General features: G+C 38.9%; 1 protein-coding gene across 1 annotated transcript; it reads right to left on the reverse strand.

Annotated features, from left to right (window-relative positions):
• Nucleotides 1-21: 21 nt before the first annotated feature.
• On the reverse strand, nucleotides 22-19,107 carry ETFDH (electron transfer flavoprotein dehydrogenase). Its single transcript, XM_050337672.1, has 13 exons — nucleotides 19,000-19,107; nucleotides 17,503-17,649; nucleotides 16,873-17,102; nucleotides 15,964-16,045; nucleotides 15,574-15,692; nucleotides 15,183-15,260; nucleotides 12,406-12,552; nucleotides 10,477-10,617; nucleotides 8,713-8,856; nucleotides 3,567-3,735; nucleotides 1,668-1,850; nucleotides 1,122-1,343; nucleotides 22-814 (listed from the first exon to the last, which is right to left on the reverse strand). Exons 1-13 carry the CDS (start codon nucleotides 19,031-19,033, stop codon nucleotides 651-653), a joined length of 1,860 nt encoding a protein of 619 aa, XP_050193629.1. The 5' UTR covers nucleotides 19,034-19,107; the 3' UTR covers nucleotides 22-650.
• Nucleotides 19,108-19,125: the final 18 nt, after the last annotated feature.

Here is a 19,125-nt window from a genome sequence, read left to right on the forward strand (position 1 = left end):
CACACCAAGACAATTTAAGCATTTTCTTAGTAGAGTTTTTATTAGAGAAGGTCTGATTTCTTGTAAGGAATAAAAATGCTAGACATAGAATGAAGGTGCAAGTATTATTTTTTTTTAAACCACATTACAGGTTGTACTCCCTATTAACATCCGGAAAATAAAAAGAAATCTAACTGTAAATTTGATGTAAAATGTGTAACACTTAAAAGCAGTGACAATTTTCTAGACTGATGTATTTCCCTGACTGCAAGGTAGGATTACATGTAGTAAATCATTCCAGCTAGAGAGAGAAAATACTCTTTTTTTAAGGGTGGGTACTAAATTCTTCCCCTATAACCACAATTCTGGATATGGCTCATTATCACTGAACTTCAGCAGTAAATCCAAGATCCAAAGTTCCTTTATCAGTACTGAGAAGAGCTTAAGTCTTCTGCCTGCCATACAGCTCCTGTAAAGAAGTCCTATTTAAATAAGGCTAGGGTTTAATCAGAAGGCACCAATTTTCCATTTAATGCGTATGTAAAATCCAGAATGGCACATCAGTCTCAAACTCTAACATTCAAGTCAGTGCTGTACATAAATTACACTGCAGCATAAAATACTCCAACATACTTGTTGGCGATCAGAAGTCACTGAATAGATGTGTCAGTTTACATCCCGTTATAAGCTGGTCCTCCTCCACCTTCAGGCACTACCCAGTTAATGTTCTGACTTGGGTCTTTAATATCACATGTTTTGCAGTGGACACAGTTCTGAGCATTTATCTGCAGCCTTGATCCTTCTCCTGTTTCCAGAGGAACATACTCATAGACTCCTGCAAAGACCAAAAGAGCTATCAGTTCACTCAACAGTTTCCCCCTGCATGTATGCTCTAGTACTTACCAGCAAGTATAATGAGGGAAGTATATTACTAATGTGATTCAACTGCCTTCCATGTTTAGTAGTTCTTTCAGCATGAAAGTACTGTTAACTTACTTTATGACCTGCACTTGAACCCCCTCCTAGGAGGAGGATTGGGATAGAATGCTTGAAGTAAGTAGTAGGGCCAGGTGGACTCTTCCTGAAGTACTTAAGTCTTTCATCTTGCAAAAACAGCTGAGACACACATTTTTGTTACCTACCTGCTGGACAAAATCTTTGTTCTGGTCCATCGAATATAGCCAGATTCTTGTTCACAGGGACGCTATCGTCTTTGAGAGTTAAATGTGCAGGTTGATCGTGTTCGTGGTTTGTACCGCTTAGAGCCACAGATGAGAGGAGATCAAAACTGATTTTTCCATCAGGCTTTGGGTATTCAATAGGTGTGCAGTCTTTGGCTGGCTTGAGCTGAGCAAAATCGGGTCCTAAATATATTTTTAATAAATAGGTTTCAATATAGAATTACTGTAATTTGCAGTTACTCAAGAACAATTTCACAAAGCTATTTTCCCTGTCATCAGAATGAAGTACTTCATAAAAGAGAGTATAGTTTTTTGTCTCATGAAAAAGGCTGTTATACTAAGCAGTGTTTTAATCTTTTAGTTTACATTATATGGTAGGTAATATGACAAAGTCTGCTTTAATGCCTTATCGTCTGTTTCTTTTCTACACTTCAAGGCCTCACTACTAGACCAGATGTGCACTAACGTCAACTAAGATCAGGAAATACTGACATGTAATGAAATTACCTGGATGTTTTAATGTCCATGGTTCCATTCCTCTCAGTAACCAGTAAAATATACCCGTGTAAATCATTCCTCCATACACACCGAGTACGGTATGGCAGGATGGTCGGATGTTTCTAACCGCATACAGCTCTTTCCAGACCCAGGACTTTTTCAGGTTCTCCTCATACTCTTGCACGTGAAGTCCTAAGGCAGTACATTACTTGTTAGGTACCTACAGTACATCAAGACTATCCTTGAAATAAAAAAATAAATTCTGAATACAGGTAACTGCTAGCAATCAAGTCAGCAAAATGAAAATTTCAGAATCATAGGCTAGGAATATACTAGACAACATGTTTCAGCCTCTTGAAGAGACCTGTTTTGTTGGCAGGTATCTACTTGTTTTAGAAGGCTCTTAAATGAGCCACAAGCAGTACTGAATTACTTCAAACCTCATCAACATATAACCAGCCAGGTGGCTACATTGGTGCCTCTGTGGAAAAAGAGCTACTTGTTCCAAGCACTGACCAGAAGCATTTACCTGTGATCTAAAGCCAGGTCTGCAATTCTAATGTCAGATTCAAAATCATCTTCCTTAGACGTTTTGCAACCACAAACGTTCCCATTTCAGTAACTATGCCTTTTTGCCTTTGTAATCAACACATTAATGAGATATATTTGACTACAAACTCTTTGATTGTGTTCTTTACAGATATTAGACACTGGACACTTGACACATCTACTGCAGTGTAGTTAAAAGTCATGTAATTATCTTAGAAAAAAAAATTTTCTTCAAATGAAAATTGAGAGCTTCCCGTTCACTATTCTCCATTACTGCTGTATAGGAATAAATGTTCTAAATAACCAGATTTAAGCCTTGTCTGTACATGAAAAACATGCTTCACTCTGTACTTCCCATCTCACTTAAGGTTCTGAAGAAAGCCCATTATCTCTGCGAAAAGAAGAAAGTGTAATATTCCAGTCTTGACAAAAGTGGAAAACAGCATGTAAAACCTGTCCATAATCAAACAAGAGCGGCACACTACCCATCAAGAGTGTTGATAGTTTCAGACGGATTCTAAGCATTTTAATTTTAATCTGTCTAGTAGAAGTTTTAATTGCTCAGCATACCTTCTTGTGTATGACATGTTTCAGCTGAATGAGATGAGAGCTCATGAGACCTGAATGCATCAGTACAGAGAAGAGATTTCTAATATAATCACCATGTGGCACCTGGGCTACAGTGTCCATCTTCAGAATGACTGAAATTCTAATTCTCTCTCTTTACATCTTAACACATGTAAGGTGACAACCAAAGCTTTAACTAGTCACTACAAGGTTGTCAGGACCAGGTGATTGCTTCAATGTACTTGCATTATGTATAAAATGAAATGCACAGTCTCAAACTGAGACAACTATAAGATTAAAAGACAGGAAAAAAGGACTGAATAAAAAAAAGTATCTCAACAACTGTGAAGAACAAATTTGAAAAATCTAACCTTGTTCTGCTTACATTTAATCTGCTCCTTTTTCTCTTTCCACAGTCTTTCAGTAACACTTTCTAAATCAAAAGCACTAATTTTTAACATGTTTGTAGGAACAAAATATATTATTCTTGTTCACTTATACAGGAAGCATGAGCTTTTCAGATGGTCCTTAGAGGTGTATTTTTGTTCTAGCAGTAGGATAAGTACTTAAGTGTAACTGAGCAAAACTGTATTAATTTCTTTCTTTCTTTTTTAAATGATTTGACATTATCAATGGTAAATAAACAATAGATATATTTTAAACACACCTATTTCATGATTTATTCACATTTCCAACTAATTCCTTCAGCCACATTTAGTTACTGCTGCTGTTAGCTGTTGATAGTTCTAACTGAACACAAGGTAATTACAACTCAAAGTACAGTGATCTTACCTATTGTTTTTGATTGGAGATTTTCATTGATTAATTGACTAAAAATTGCTTCTGAAGCCAACATGCCACTTTTCATTGCAGTATGTGTCCCTTTGATCTTAGGAACATTCATGAGTCCAGGACTGCAACCAATTAATAATCCACCTGGGAAGGTGAGTTTGGGTATTGACTGAAAACAGAAAGAAAGTGGTTGGTTTGTTCTTGGTTTTTAAATTGAAAACAACATTCTAGAAATTAAAATGGCATAAGGCTTGAGTGTCCATTATATTTTCAGACTTGCATGTGCACTATTTAAACATACACCAGAGTTATTCCACTTCATCAGGGAATTTTAGGAATGTGGGCATTGTACCTGCGCTGAGTGTGACAGAATGACATTTTCCTTATATCCTCTCTCCAGTTGCTTTGTCTGTAACAAGACTCGGGTAATGCCACCCATTGATACTGTTTCTCTCCTTCAACTTCAAGTGAATTCTTTTTAAAAAAAACCCAAAACAAAGAAATCCCATTTGTTTCCCTGATTTCCACATAGTAAGTTGTACGCATCTTACCTCACAGTGCTTTTATTCCACAAATCTTGTTCTATGAAACCGCATGTTCTTGTTCTATGCCCTGCCTGTCCTCCTCCCCCTTACTTTAGAAGTTGCTCAGCAGCCAACAAATGTATTTTGGTATAAAATCATCATCTTACTCCCATTCTGTAAGCATAATGTCATTGAGCACAGTCAATTCACAAACCTAAGACAGCCAGATGATATGCAAATATCATGTATGTACTATTAATATATTATGTTATACACCTATATTAAGGAATGCCTTAACAAGATAGTTATTGTTACCCTCATCCACTGAGACTAAGATTTTAGACAGGGACCATCTTCAAAATGTGGACTGACAGCAGTATTTTGAGCAGAAAGCTGTGATCAAAGCCTTGGTCTCAAAACTAAAGGTAAGTTTTGAACACAGCCTTCCTCCAAAGGTCTTTAGTACTGAGCAGCGCTTATGAATCTAGCATCCTGCTTCTATTAAAACTGCCTGAAAGAATTTATTTTGTAATGTCCTAAATAACTTGACCCCAAACAGGTAGTTTCATTTCATGAAAAATGTTCAAAAAATATATCCCTTGGAATTTAAGATAACCCGAAACAAAAATTTTGTTTCCTTCTTCTTCTTCTTCAGTTGTTACCTGTTTACTATTCACCCAGGACTGCTTACTTTTGAATAGTCATATAGGAGTCTCTAAAAAATTGTTGTACTACACAGCATTTCATGTTTTGCGCAGTTTGTTTAATCACAGACTTAGTGTTCTGGTTCATAGAAGAGGTAATTTAGGCTGAAAATACAACTACAAATTACAGCTTACTTTTCTGGGAGCAGAATTTTTAAGTTCAGCTACATAATAGTATTTCAAAGTGATTAATTATGTAGGATGTTCTCTCTTTTCACAGAAAACAGCCACTCTGTTGTATCTATTAGGATAAAATCACGTAGCACTGACATAAGCATGGAAAGATTTCTTGACTGACTCTTTGAACTGCATAAAAAGATGGTGATCAAGTACTTTTCTTCTGCAACCACTGTTTCACTTAATATGCACAGTGACCAACACACTGTTAAAGAATAAATGAGATTGAAGATCTGTCATATAACGCAAAAGCTAGCACATACTGCAACTCTGTTAGGAATTCTCGTTATTAGTACTATGGCACTTGGTGCCTGTTTCCACAGTCAGTTGAAGAAACACATCGTGCCAGTATGGCACAAGTCCTTCCTGCCCCTGAGACACAAACACCAGACAAGGCTGGTTTAGAGAAGGGAAGGAGGGGAGACACGTGCTCCCTACAAAGTCTGTCCCTTCCAGCAGACAGGAAACCTCATGTTCTTCCTCCCCTTAGCTCAGGCCTTAAAATCTGTTAAGTGAGTCTAATATTTGACACTTGAATGGGTCATCCTATGAAGGTTTTTTCCCCCTGATATTCATAACACACACTGCTCAACAACAGCAACACCTTCTATTTTTTCCACAAAACTCTTAAACCTTTCCAAACTTTTCGATAAAATGGAGACAAAACAGAAGGTGCATGGGAATTTCCTAAGTGCTTGATTTAATTTAATTTTAATAAACGTAAGAAATAGCAGCTATGTATGCAAAGACTCCTAAACTCTGTTCCCTCCTTCCACACATCCCAAAAAGCATCCAAGAGCGCACACTAGTGTGCTCTCACTTGCTCTCTGTAAAGACTGAAGAACATGGTTGTAATATTATCTATAACAGACAAAAAAAAAAAAAAGCTGAGATTGATGGTAATTCTAAACACCTATTTGATGCAATACTGTCACCAAATTCAAAAACTGGAGCTACAGGATGACTTACATAAGAAAATATTCCTGGACTACAGTGATGCAAATGAGTCAGACTGCTACAGTTATTAATCAAAGCAACACATGCAAAAGAAGAGCTAATCTTAAAACTCTTCCTAAGTGAATCATCAATAAAGCTTTTTTTCATTGAAGGCATGTACTAAGTCTTTTAAAAGAGTGACTTCATGATTAACCATAGAAATCTATCTACAGGAAATAAAGAAAAACCCAAAAAACAACAAAACAAAACACGCTTTTATGTTAGGAACAATTCCAAGTAACGGACATAATGGTTTAAGTCCAGCAAAGAAGTCCAAAGATTAGGTAGAGATGCACAGGAACTGTAGTCCTACTGACTGTGTAACTTAGCACAAACAATGTCTGTAAGTGACTTGAAAAATACTGTGTTCTTTCAGCCATATGTTTTGAGCAGTATAAGGAGGATGCAATTGAAGTCACAATCTGGCTACTTCACCAAAGCCAAAAATTCAATGATTATCTATGATACAGAAACCAGTGCACAGGGTGGAAAAATAAGTCCCTTTTGCTTAAAAGTGTAGATTAAAACACCTTGGTATTTTGTATTGTATATGTGTTAATAATGGAGGGACAATGGTTTCTGAAATAAACCAGTAACACAGCTGTGTTGCAATGTGGTATAACATATTTCCACTACAGAGTGCACAAAATCAACCCTCAGACTTTACTGTGGGGTGTATCACATGTTATTAAGAAGTTGCTTCATGAACCCACATGATCTCTGGCAGGAATGCACACGGGGGTCAAAGCCTAACTCCACATGACTGTGACAAGAGTTATGCTGCTGCTGAAATTCCACATTTATACTAAGAAAAAGAGTTTCAGAAAGGAAAGACAAAGTAGAGAGCAGAGTGGAATGGACCCACACACAGGCTGCGGAACACGAACACTCAGTTTTAAGCTCCAGATTGAAAGGAGCATCTAGAAGATGGATCTGGGAGCACACAACACAGAGCCATGTCCTGTGTTCCAAGATTCCCACATGAAAAACTAACAGGTTGAAACTTAAAACAGATAAATATAAGCTAGATTATTTTTTCTGCAAGCTGTTCCAGCCCTTTCAACTGATGTTAAGTCTTGAATACCTATTCAAAATTTTACCTTTTAGATTCCTTAAGGAAACAAAATGAACAAAGTATTCCACCTCCCAAGAAAGAAGAAATTCAATATTGTGCATGAAAGATACTCAAGGCATCTGTACTTGAGGAGGTAAAGATTCACCTCAATAACTACATTTCAATTTCAGCACCATCAGTGACTTAGAGGTTAAGCACTGCAAAGTTCCCTCTGCTGTGGTAAGTAATAGGGAAGACATGCCTCCCCAAACACACAAGAACAACAGGTGAGTGGTGCTACCCTGTCTTCCCAAGGTTTCAGGCACAACAGAAGACTGGTTGTACCATCTTTGCTGCTGAACACACTTGACTGCAATGTAAATTCCACTTCACTGACTGGTCATGGCTTGGACTAGCAGACTCTTTGCTGGCTAAAAAATTTTCTGGATGGCCAAGCCAAGAATGGTGGTGAATGGAGCTTAAATCCAGCTGTTAGCTGGTCACTAGTGGGGTTCCCCAGGGCTCAGTTCTGGGGTCAGTCCTGTTTAATACCTTTATCAATGACCTGGACGAAGAGATTGAGTGCTCCTCTAGTCAGTTCTCAGACAACACTAAACTGGGAGCTGGGAGTGTTGATCTGCTGGAGGGCAGGAGGGCTCTGCAGAGCGATCAGGACAGGCTGGATTGATGGACTGAGGCCAACTGTATTGAGAGCCAACAAGGCCAAGTGCTGGGTCCTGTCCTTGGTTTAAAATAAACCCATGCAGTACCTCAGGCTCCAGGCAGAGTGGCTGGAAAACTGCATAGCAGAAAAGGACCTGAGCGTGCTGGTCAACAACAGCTGCCCATGAGCCAGCAGTATGACCAGGTGGTCAAGAAGTTCAATGTCATCCTGGCCTTTATCAGAAATAGTGTGGCCAGCAGGACCAGGGAAGTGATTCTTCCCCTGTACCTGCCACTGGTGAGGCCACACCTTGAGTACTGTGTCCAGTTCTGGGCCCCTCACTACAAGAAAGACATTGAGGTGCTGGAGCGTGTCCAGAGAAGGGCAACAAAACTGGTGAAGGGTCTGGAGAGTAAGTCCTCTGTGGAGCAGCTGAGAAAGCTGGAATTGTTTAGCCTGGAAAAACAGAGGCTCAGTGGGGACCTTATTGCTCTCTACAACTACCTGAAAGCAGGTTGTAGTCAGGAAGGGGTTGTGCTCTTCTCCCAGGTAACAAGTGACAGGATGAGATGAAATGACCTCAGTTTGTGCCAAGAGACGTTTAGATTGAATATTCGGGAAAATTTCTTCACAGGCAGGGTTGTCAAGCACTGGCACAGGCTGTCCAGGGAAGTGGTTGAGTTACCATCCCTGTTTGCACAGAAAAGGTGTGTAAATGTGGCACTTGGAGACTGGGCAGTGCTGGGTTAATGGTTGGACTTGATTATGTAAATAGTCTCTTCCACTAGTCTTTCCATTTTCTAAATGATTTTATGATCCTGTGTTTCACTTATGAAGTAAATGACTATGTCAGAAGATTTTCAGTGTGACAGAGCCCAAGTCTAGCAAATCTCAGCAGCCAGTACCCAACAAGACAATATGGCTTTTCTGTCCAACAAAACTTTTGGCACAGCATGGAACCCAAATCTACAGCACTAAATGCATGGCTATAGAGAACACAAAGTTAAAAACTTCATGAAAATGTTACCTGTAAACCACCTTCATTTAGTGCTCTGGCACCATAGGCAATCCTTGTTCCACCCTCCAAAGTAGGCTGTACACTAGGATGGTGCTTCCACCTCTGAAATTCCCTAAATGGATTCAAATAGGGATTTTGATAATCTAAACCAACCTTAAAAGAAAAATGAAAAAGTGTAATATTAATGAAAAAGAAGTATAAAACTTAAAGAACAATCACTTATTACTACATCAAGTCTTTAAATCTATTTTATATTAAACCAAATCTCGGGATCTTCCTATTTAAAGAAACTGCTGCAAAAAATACATTCCATTAATAATACAGCAGAAGCAGATTTGAAAATTTGCTGCTCTCAGCCCCATCTAAAAATAAAAAACTTAATTGCATTGTAGCCACCTTTCACCTGTCTTTGAAATAAAACAAATTAAATTAAGCATGGTTTAGTGGGTGGGATAACCAAGAAAACTTGTTTTAAAGTTGTGTTTCATACCTCTGCCCTAAAAAAGCTGAAAGGAGAGGTAAACAATTATTTTTTGATCATTATGTCCTTGTGCTCATTTATTTTAAACAGTTCTTCACACTGTTTAGTAGTCAATTATAATTTCCAATTAGGTAAGCCATTGTAATAGGGGAGCAATGATGAAAGCAGAAAATGGGAGAAAAAAGACTTTGCCAGTTGGCTGGATGCCCAGGATTCTTATCTTATGCATTTGAGAATTTGCCCAGATACACTCTGCGTTTCCCATTTTTAATACACTCTTAAAAGAACTTCTGTTGTTGAATTTCTATCTTTTCAGGTTCCAGTGAGCTGTATTTGAGACAAATAACAAAATATGTAATGATATATTTAATGATATATATATAATGATTCAGCAACAAACAGGACTTTTTTTTCAGTATTTCTTACAAAATGGTTAGACAAAAATACAGTTTTCACCCCACACACACTCTGGAATCCTTCTGAAATCTTAAGAGACCAAAGTGTCAGCTCAGTCCCATGCTGCTAAAAGTCCATTTTGAGTGCTTGACTCTTACAAGGTCTGTGTGTGAAGCACATGCACAAGATAAATAGTGAATGTTTCTTTTAGGACTGCAGGTGATAAATATTTCCAACCATTGCTCCTTGCATCAGTTGGCTGCCAGAATGACACCAGCCTGTCTCTAGTGATCTCAGTATTTCTGATAAAGAGGCAATAAGAAGGAAGAAGCTGCCTGCCCAATTCAGAAAGACAGTTTAGCTGAAGAGGGCAAGGCCAACGGGAATGAGAATATATAATATATATTCTTACATAATAAGAACAAAGTGAAGAGCTCAGAAATGGAAGGGATGCTGCTTGTGGAGCTGCAGAGCGTTTCTGCTTTATATACTTCTGTTGTAAAGTAGAGTTGCACCCGAGGCTGACACATGAATTAGGAAATGGAACTGTATGAAGTGCATGTGATTTAGAGATTGTCTAACTTTCAAAAATTTTGTGAGCACAACTTTGATTAGTCATATGGTTTTGCCTTTACAAAAATTTGCTTGGTTTGCAAAAAAAAAAAATCCGTAAGTTTTCTAGTTGGTCTTACTAAAAAACACTAGATTAAAGACAGATTAATATGACAAATTAACCTTCCCTAATATGGGCATAAGTGCATTTAAGATTGAGAAAGCACTGAATTTGGTCTGTTGCTATTCTTGTGCTTTCATTTTTACATTAAAACAGAGAAAAGAAACTTCATAAAAATGAAGATCAAACAACAAGCAAGCATGAGAAAACCAACTTCACCTACCACAAATCCAAGAGCAACTAAAGGTTCACCCTCATTTAAGTGATAGAGAAAGGATCCTCCATATGTATGTCTGTCTAAAGGCCAGCCTACAGTATGTTCTACTCTTCCTGGTTTCCATTTCTTTTCATCAATAGTCCATAACTGAAATGAAAATGAACAAAAAATTACTTTAGATTGCAAAGTACTGGCCTTTCAATAATATAATAAAAGCACACACTTACATATAGAATAAAATTATTTACTGCTATGAGCAATAACATAAATATTTAAAAATATAAATCAAAATACCAAGTAATAAGTATATTTTTTTAGAATACCATTTAAGATTTTCCCAACACCTCTCTTGCTTGAACTGTTGCATATTAGAAAATGTGACATAGTCCAGTACTACACCCCAAATTTTCATTCAACCACAAGATGCCTTTTACTAGTGACTTTGACAGATCCTTCTGCTACAGAAAACAATGCTTACACTGACATTTCTTTTTATTTAAAATTGTTGTATTTTTGTTTGATTCTATGAATTATCTTGTAAGCTTTTCAAGGTCAGGCTTAACAATACACCTGAGTTGATCTAAATATTTTCTGTCAAACAAATTGTCCTCTCTCTGCTCTCTCCTACACATCTCCAGTGCTCCACTGACCCATGGTGAACTCTCAGAAGCATTTTCACGTTTCCACTAGTGAGTCAATTTTCTGCTCATTTCACAAAATGTCTCTTCACCACAGAGTCCTGTGCCAGGAGCAGTCTAATGACAGAAGGGCAATTGAGCACCATAAGATCAGCTCAAGCATGGAGGATGCACCTACATTAATGTTGAAGTTTAGATTAAGGAGCACATTTTTGAGTGGGACTTCTGATTCCTCCCACTCACTCGCTTTTGTTCACATTGCACAGCAGCCATGGAAGGCATGAACTGGATTCCTTTCACATGGAACTAAATTGTAAGACAGGGTCCCAAAAGCCCAACCAAAAGTATTCCAGTCATGAAAGGGCACTCAGTCCATGGGACAAGATCACAGTTAGTCCAAAGTAAAAATAAACCTGAGATGTGCATAGGACAGATGTCAGCTCATCAACTATTTCACTTCACAGATCCATTCCTATCGGACTGCCCCATTTGCTAAAGCAGACGGTCTCATATGGAAGAGAGGAACTCCACAAGAAAGCCCTCCTCTGAGACAACTTTAGCATTAAAAGCTGTAACTAAGATGTAAATGTCATATATTTACAGAGTGGTTATTCTCTACAGAAGCATAAACTAATTATTTAGGAAACATTCTGTAGCTGTAAGCACATACTTAAAGTAATAAAGAATACGTTATAGTCAAAGTCTGAACATATTCTGAAATAATACAGCTGTTTTTCATGAGTGATATTTCCAGCGTATAGAATATTTTCAAAAGGAAACCTCATCCCTATCCTAATTTTATATGCCCAAGAAAAGGATTTTTTTTGAAAGAAAAGCTCATCTAGAAGGTGTTTCAGAGACCGCAACTCATCATCTGGAACAGCTCCTCTCTCATTAATGTACAGAAAGCCCATAGAAAGCCTTTCCTCCCCTCCTGATGTATTAAGTCCCCCTAAAATTAGGCAGCACAAACCCTTCTCTCAAATAGTAAAACCACTGAAAACAGATTTTACAAATGAACACAACCTGAAATCAATTTAAGATGTTAAGAAAGTGAATTCACAGGTACCTCTAGTTATAACAGATAAAAGAGAAGCAGCAGCTGAAACAGAACACTCATAACATTCAGAGAGCATCTTCTCTAACCAGCTTCAGAACAGCAAAGATTCTGAAGTCCAAAAGTGTAACTCAGAATCTTTAATTCTTACGCCTTGCACAAATTAGCTTGAAAGCAAACAGAAGCTACCTTAAATCTTCACAGTATTTTCCATATTTGTTAAAATTATGCAGGTGATACCTCTTTCAGTCCAATGCCATAGCTCTGGGGTTGACAGTTTTCCCTTAGATTGTATTTTTTGTACATCTGTTTAGCTAGATGTCCATGACAACCTTCAGCAAAGACTGTGACTTTAGCATGGAGTTCCAAGCCTCTTTCAAAGGTAGCCTGCAAAAGTACAGCATTTCATCAGCAGTTACATCAGTACCACATCAAACTCAGAGCAAGAAAATGGAGAGCAATGAAATGATTTTACAGTACTTCATGGCATAGCTCAGAACCTACAAAGCATTTCAAATCATGGCTCTAGTCCAGCTGTTTTTTCCACCAAACCACGATGCATTCCTGGCAAGTCTTGGAAGGGGACTGCAGTAAAGCACCACTGCAGTGAATAGCCATTAGTCACTGAAAAAGAGAATCTTTTCCAGATCAGAGGATATTCAATATTACATCTGCTCATTCATATGGTGCAAAGGAACCCTGACAGAACAAAGAATCTTTTCCCAAAACTTCACACTTTAATTTTCGCTTATAAAGTCACATTACAATAAAACATTGTGTGTGTCCCCACATATATGACAGAGACTAGACATAACTTCCATATCTGAAAAATCTGCATCGCCCCTGCTCCCAAAAAGACTCACTACCTGAGAATAAAGTTACTATGACATTACTCCAGTCTTGCATGTTAAAACACACAGTAAAACTAAGCTAATATTAAATGCCATTATAAAAAAAATTCTCATTAAAAATTCCAACAATGAGATTGAGTATAAGATAAGGGACTACTGTATGTCACCTGCATCAGTGAGTGCACTGGACAAGAATACAGATTATATTTGCAATGTAAGGAGACAAGACTGTAAATGTACATAATCTTTTTATACAAATTTTTTATGAAGACAAAAGCTTGATTTCAGTCAGAAAATTTAATGTTGAAAAAAAAAAGTGAAAAGAGTTTTGGAGAAAGATATCTAGCAGTACCCCATAAAACCATCTAAACCATCTCAAGGTAAGCAAGCATAGGTCCAGGAGAAGCTTACTGCATGGTTTTGAGCTGCCTCTCACCTGCTTGTAACTTACTGGTTGGAAACCTCTGAAGAAGACTAGCAAATAAAAATCTTCCCTCTAGCTGAGAATTACCTTTAAACAAGAGTCACAAGATTCTACCAAATTTTTTTGAACCTGAACATTAATTAATCTTACAAAATATTAAGAGAACTACAGAGGCTTGCCACTTGATCTAAAGATTAAAAACATCTACTGTCCACTTTGAAGCAGATTTACATGTAATAAATCAACTACACATCTACATTGTAAATATCAGAAACTCGTGAATTTGAAATGTTTCAGTAATGTGACAGAGTTGTATTTCACAATTAACTTCCTTCTCCAGTACCTACATCAGAATCAATGTGCAACCTTTTACAATATATTTTTCCCCCTGTAATTTTTGTTTGGTTGGTGCTGACTGCAAGGTGGAACTCTATTCATTAACCACGGTCTGTTTGATTAGGCTCTGTATAAACACATTGAAGATACTCTTGCCTTGAAGGCTACACAAACTCCATCTATTTACCTGAACCTTTACGCACTGGAGCTAGTCTCAGCTTACCTGACAGCTAAAACACTTGAATACTCAAAAAGTTGCAGTAGTGGCACACTAATTATGTACATTAAGAAAGTTAAGACACATTCTTCCAGAAAAAAATACATTTCGAGAATGTTAAAACATATAACTAAAATTGTTCCTTCCCATTCTAAACCAAACCCCAACTCCCTAAAAATCTTCATTCCCGCAGTAAGCTGTACGCTTTACTTGCGCCTCCTACTGGACAAAATGTGCACTTGAAAAGAAGAGCATGTCTGTCCCCTACAGCAGATGGACAATATTACACCAGAAAAATACCTTACTTTTCACTGTCACCACTTCCTCCTCCATTGGCTATAATCTCTCAAAACAAGAACGAGTCTTTTCTTCTCATTCTCTGACTTAAATGGGAAAAATAGCCCACACTTCATGTGAATGCGGATACCTCTTTGAAACTCGTGTAAGTAGAAAGAAACCTTGTAAAAGAAGGTAAATCTTAAGAAAAAACTTGTACCCCTAATTTCTGCAGTCAAATAATTTTGCGTGAGAGTTGTTCTGAGTTATTCTGATGTGACAAATTCTCCCTACATATTACACAGGGAAGCAACACACTTCGGGCAGGTCCTGGATTCCATTAAAAAAATTTTAAAAAAACCCAGTCCAAATCTGATACTTAGGCAGGGAGTCTGATACTTGATACCTTCTGGATGCAGAAACATGAACCAGCAAAAAGGTATAAAGATTCAATGTGCACCTTGCCCTAAGAAGGTAGACAGACTGTCAACAAATGTGACTGCAGTTGTAAATATCAAAGAAACCAAGTCAGCCAGAAGCACACTCTCTTACACATTGCTAGTCACCAGCTGGACTACAGCTTTCTATTTCACCTTTGCACCTTTTTTCTAGGAGTTCCTGAAATTCTTTCCTTTTGATTCCTGATTTCACATATGCCAAAACATCCTTACAATATTTCCTTCAAGTCACCCTTTCTGCCAAAGCTTTTTCTACTAATTTCAGAAGCTTTTTCTACTAATTTCAGAACTTCCACTGGTAATTGATCCAGTTAAATACAGAGAGAGAAGACAGGTACTGAGTTTCACACTTTTTCTTATGCTGAAGCAAGACTACTGACGGCAGTAGAAGCAGATCTATCAAAATTTCCATAATTAAACTCCTAGGTATAATAGGAAGGAAGATAGATACTCACTTTAGGTGCTCCATCCTTCTGAATGCCTACATCATTAGTTGCTATCCCTTTCACGCTACCATCTTCATGGAAAAGAACCTTTGGAAATATTTAAACAAACAAAAACCATTTTAATGATCTGTCATTTTAATCCATTCATTAAAAGTTCTAATTCAGAACTTCTAAGCACTATGACTTTAATGGTCAAACATGAAGATTATGTTATTTATTCACATGCTGTATGATCCACTTGCACTTTGCTGGATCTGAACCAGGGAATTTAGACACTGAAACAGGGTTTTCACAATCCATATCTGTTTAAAGGAATATTGTGCATGTACAAATGATTGTGATTGCTCTGAAGGGTGTTTCAAAGCCACTTTTCATATACACACACTGATGTCATGAGTACCTCAGCTGCTGCATAGCCTGGATATATCTCAACACCCAAAGCTTCTGCTTGTTCACCTAGCCAACTCACAAAGTGGCCCAGACGTACTATGTAATTTCCATGATTAACCATCGGAAGTCCTAGGCAAAAAAAGACACACACACATAAAACATAAGACACTAGACAAAATAACTGATGCTGTACACGTCAGATGTCACATCTTCTACAGCTACTATCTTCAAAGTAATGTCATGTGTCATCACAGTCATCATACACATAGACTGTGTACCTGTAAGCTATTACATTCTACATATGCTCTCTCTATTACACTGAATCAAACTTGTTTGATTCATGCAAAAGTTGAAAAACACACAGAGAAAACTGACTCTCTATTCCCTCGTGAAACTTTACCTGGAAGAATTGGCACCGGAATTCTAGATGTCTCTGTTAAAATTCCAAACTTGTCTTCAGTTACAGGAGTTTTAAGTGGAGCCTACAATCAAATGAAATACAGAGAGAATTATGTTTTTCTAGCAATTCAACAAAAACAACAACAAACAAAATCAAACAATCGAACTGGCAGTCAAGTACAGGTTAAGTACACCACTTCTGTAGGAAGGTACCACAAGAGAGAAGACAAAGTATTTAATGAGGCAGTCATCAGGCAAGAATCAACACTCAATATTCTAGACCTCTCTACAGAAGACAGCTCAACTTGCACATTTACCACAATAAGGTAAAACAACTAGACAACTAGTCTAACTTCTTGCAGCTCCCACGTCATAGCAGGCAACTGGCTGCAAGTCAGATGGTTGTTCTGCTAGAGAGGATAGCTTATTTTCTGCCATCCTCCTTCCTAAAATCATCTTAGGCCTTTGTTACACCACAGTGTCTGCACAGAAGTGAGTGCACTGTGTGCCATTTCCATGAAGAACTATTGTACAGAAGCAACAACTCTGTCATTGGTAAGAACCGAACACCTTCCTGCTTGGGCACAGGAGCTGCACTCTGCACAAAGGCAGAAAGTGCAGGTCACCCTAAGTTGCACCAGGCATATTGTACATATGCAGTAAGACTGCTAGAGAAAAGAGCAAAAGCCACAGCACATCTGTATAGACACAAAACTTCTAGCATTGTCCAACTATGGGAAACACACTAAAATGAAGACAGCAGGGTTTTTTTTTTTTTTGTTAGATCAATGTATTTCATAATGGTACTAATTACTAATGGTACCAGGTACTAAGTCATACCAGAATGAGTCAGGTATGAAATTCGTTACAAGGCAGTAATTAATTTCAGTGCTTATGTGCTCATACATACCCCTCGCTCCTTCCAGTCTGGAAAGAGTTCTTCTAAGGACCTTGGCTCAAGACAGGCACCAGACAACGTATGGGCACCAATCTGAGAAGCCTTTTCCACCAGACAAACACGAATTTCTTTGCTATGCTCAGCAGCCAACTGTTTGAGTCGAATAGCTGCAGAAAGGCCTGCAGGGCCTCCTCCAACAATGACAACATCAGCTTCCTCTGCAAATCTTTCCATGTTTACCCCTTCAATAGAAAAAAAATTGTAATAACATATACCAATCTCCAACCACTTCCAACCTCTCTCTCACTAAACTTAAACTCTCATGGTATGAACAATGGAAAAAAACCCTAGCAGATACATACTGAACAGAATTAAATCTTCTGGTAATCACTAAACTAAAAGCTGCTCGTACATTTTATGGAAACAAGCATAAAGTTAAATCTGATCCTATTTTATAGCACTAAAGACACCAATTTTGAGATAGCAACCAAAAATTTCATTTGAAATATCAGTGCTGTATTTAACAGAACAGAATTTCCACAAAAAGAAAAAAACCACAGCAACATATTTCAGTGCCTTTAAAAGTGAGCAATAATAATAATAATAATAAATAAGCTTTAAAGAATGCAATTTCTCACTTACCTTCCCATCGTTTGTCTTTGTCCCGAGGATGAATTGTGTAGTGTGTAGTTATGCGAGGCACAGAGGCAGTAGATGCACATCTTGAGACACGCAGTGATGGAAGGCAGTCTTTCTTTATCAGCTTAAGAGCACGAAAGCACTGACGCGCTGCAAAAACAAGGAACAAATTTGTCAAATCATTTTTTCCAAGTGTTTAAAATTTTCAGGGATGCAAGTGGTACAACAAATATGACAGCTTCCCCTTCCCAAAGGCTACCAGGTGATGCAAAGATGAGGAACAATAAACATGGATTTTTTAATTTTCAAGTTAGCAGTATGCTGTATAATTTTATATCAGGGAAAAAAATAATTAAAGAGCTTCCCCTTTAAGCATTCTTCACATAGTATCAATCAATACACTCGCCAGCCATACACAGCTGATACAGGATAACATGCATGTACAAAGGTGAAACACATTTTAACTTCCTATTTATATTTGAACTTCAAAAGATTTCTTTCAGACTTCATCAAAAGTGACCAAGCAACTGAGAGACAGGACATGAACGTTCAGCTCTTCTGACATCTCAACACGTGTTGAGACACACAGTTTGGGCTACTAGTACAACACAGTTAATCTAAAGTAAATGTCATGCTCTACAATAAAAGCACAGACTTAAACCGAAGTATGCTTTCGCCAAAACTAGGAATAGGCATGATATAAAACCACACCTACACATATACACTAAACCATGAAACTTTAACTTAACTTTTGAGATATTTTTATTTGAGCAGAACTGATAGTACTAAGAATCACATAATATATTAAAAAAAAAACTCACTTATTCCACACATACGCAAAAGAAGTGACACCCGGCTCAGAACATGCCTGATAATTACAAAGGTGGGCTCAAAGGTGTGGACGGGCAGATTCTTCCCCCCGGGAGCGACCTGAGCCTGTGCCACAGCGCTTACTGGGAGCTCCAGGCTTTAGAACGTGATGGGAAATGCCTGCAGGAGCCAAGCGATCCCCGAGGAAAAACTGCTCTTCCGCAGCTCTTTAATGGCACCTGCCGGGATGCCGTTCCCACAACCCCTTCCTCAGTAGGGCATGCGTTCCACTGCTTTACTTTACCCTTCAGAACAGGCAAACACCCAGCCCAACGCTCAAAAAAAAAAAAAAAAAAAACCAAAAAGAAACCCGCAGATGGCTTCACGCACACCGCGCTGCAGTTAAATAAAACACGTCACTCCCGCGCAGCCCTGCCCTCTCCTCCCGCCCCGGCAGCGCCTGCGGACGGACAGAAGCCCCGGGCAGAGGGAGCCGCGGGGGCTCCGCGCCCACCGGCCCCGCTCCAGCCCCGCGTCCGCCCGGACAGCCGGGCGCGACCCAGCCGCGACCTTTGCTCTCCTCGGCGCCGCGCCAGCCGCCGGCCCCACCCGCCCCGCCGGACGGCCGCCCCAGCTCCAGCCCCGGCCCCCGGGGCGCCCCGCCGGCCCCGGCGCGGCCCGGCGCGTTACCTCGGCCGGCGGACGGGCAGCGATAGAGCGGCATCGCGGCGGACCCCCCGCTCCCTGCGCCTCCCGCGACCGCCCTGCGCGCACCCCGCGCCGGCCTCGGCCCCGCCGCGCCTGCGCGCTCGGCCG

Source organism: Myiozetetes cayanensis, unplaced genomic scaffold (genome assembly GCF_022539395.1).
Source record: "Myiozetetes cayanensis isolate MyiCay16 unplaced genomic scaffold, myiCay2020 scf7, whole genome shotgun sequence".
NCBI lineage: Eukaryota > Metazoa > Chordata > Aves > Passeriformes > Tyrannidae > Myiozetetes > Myiozetetes cayanensis.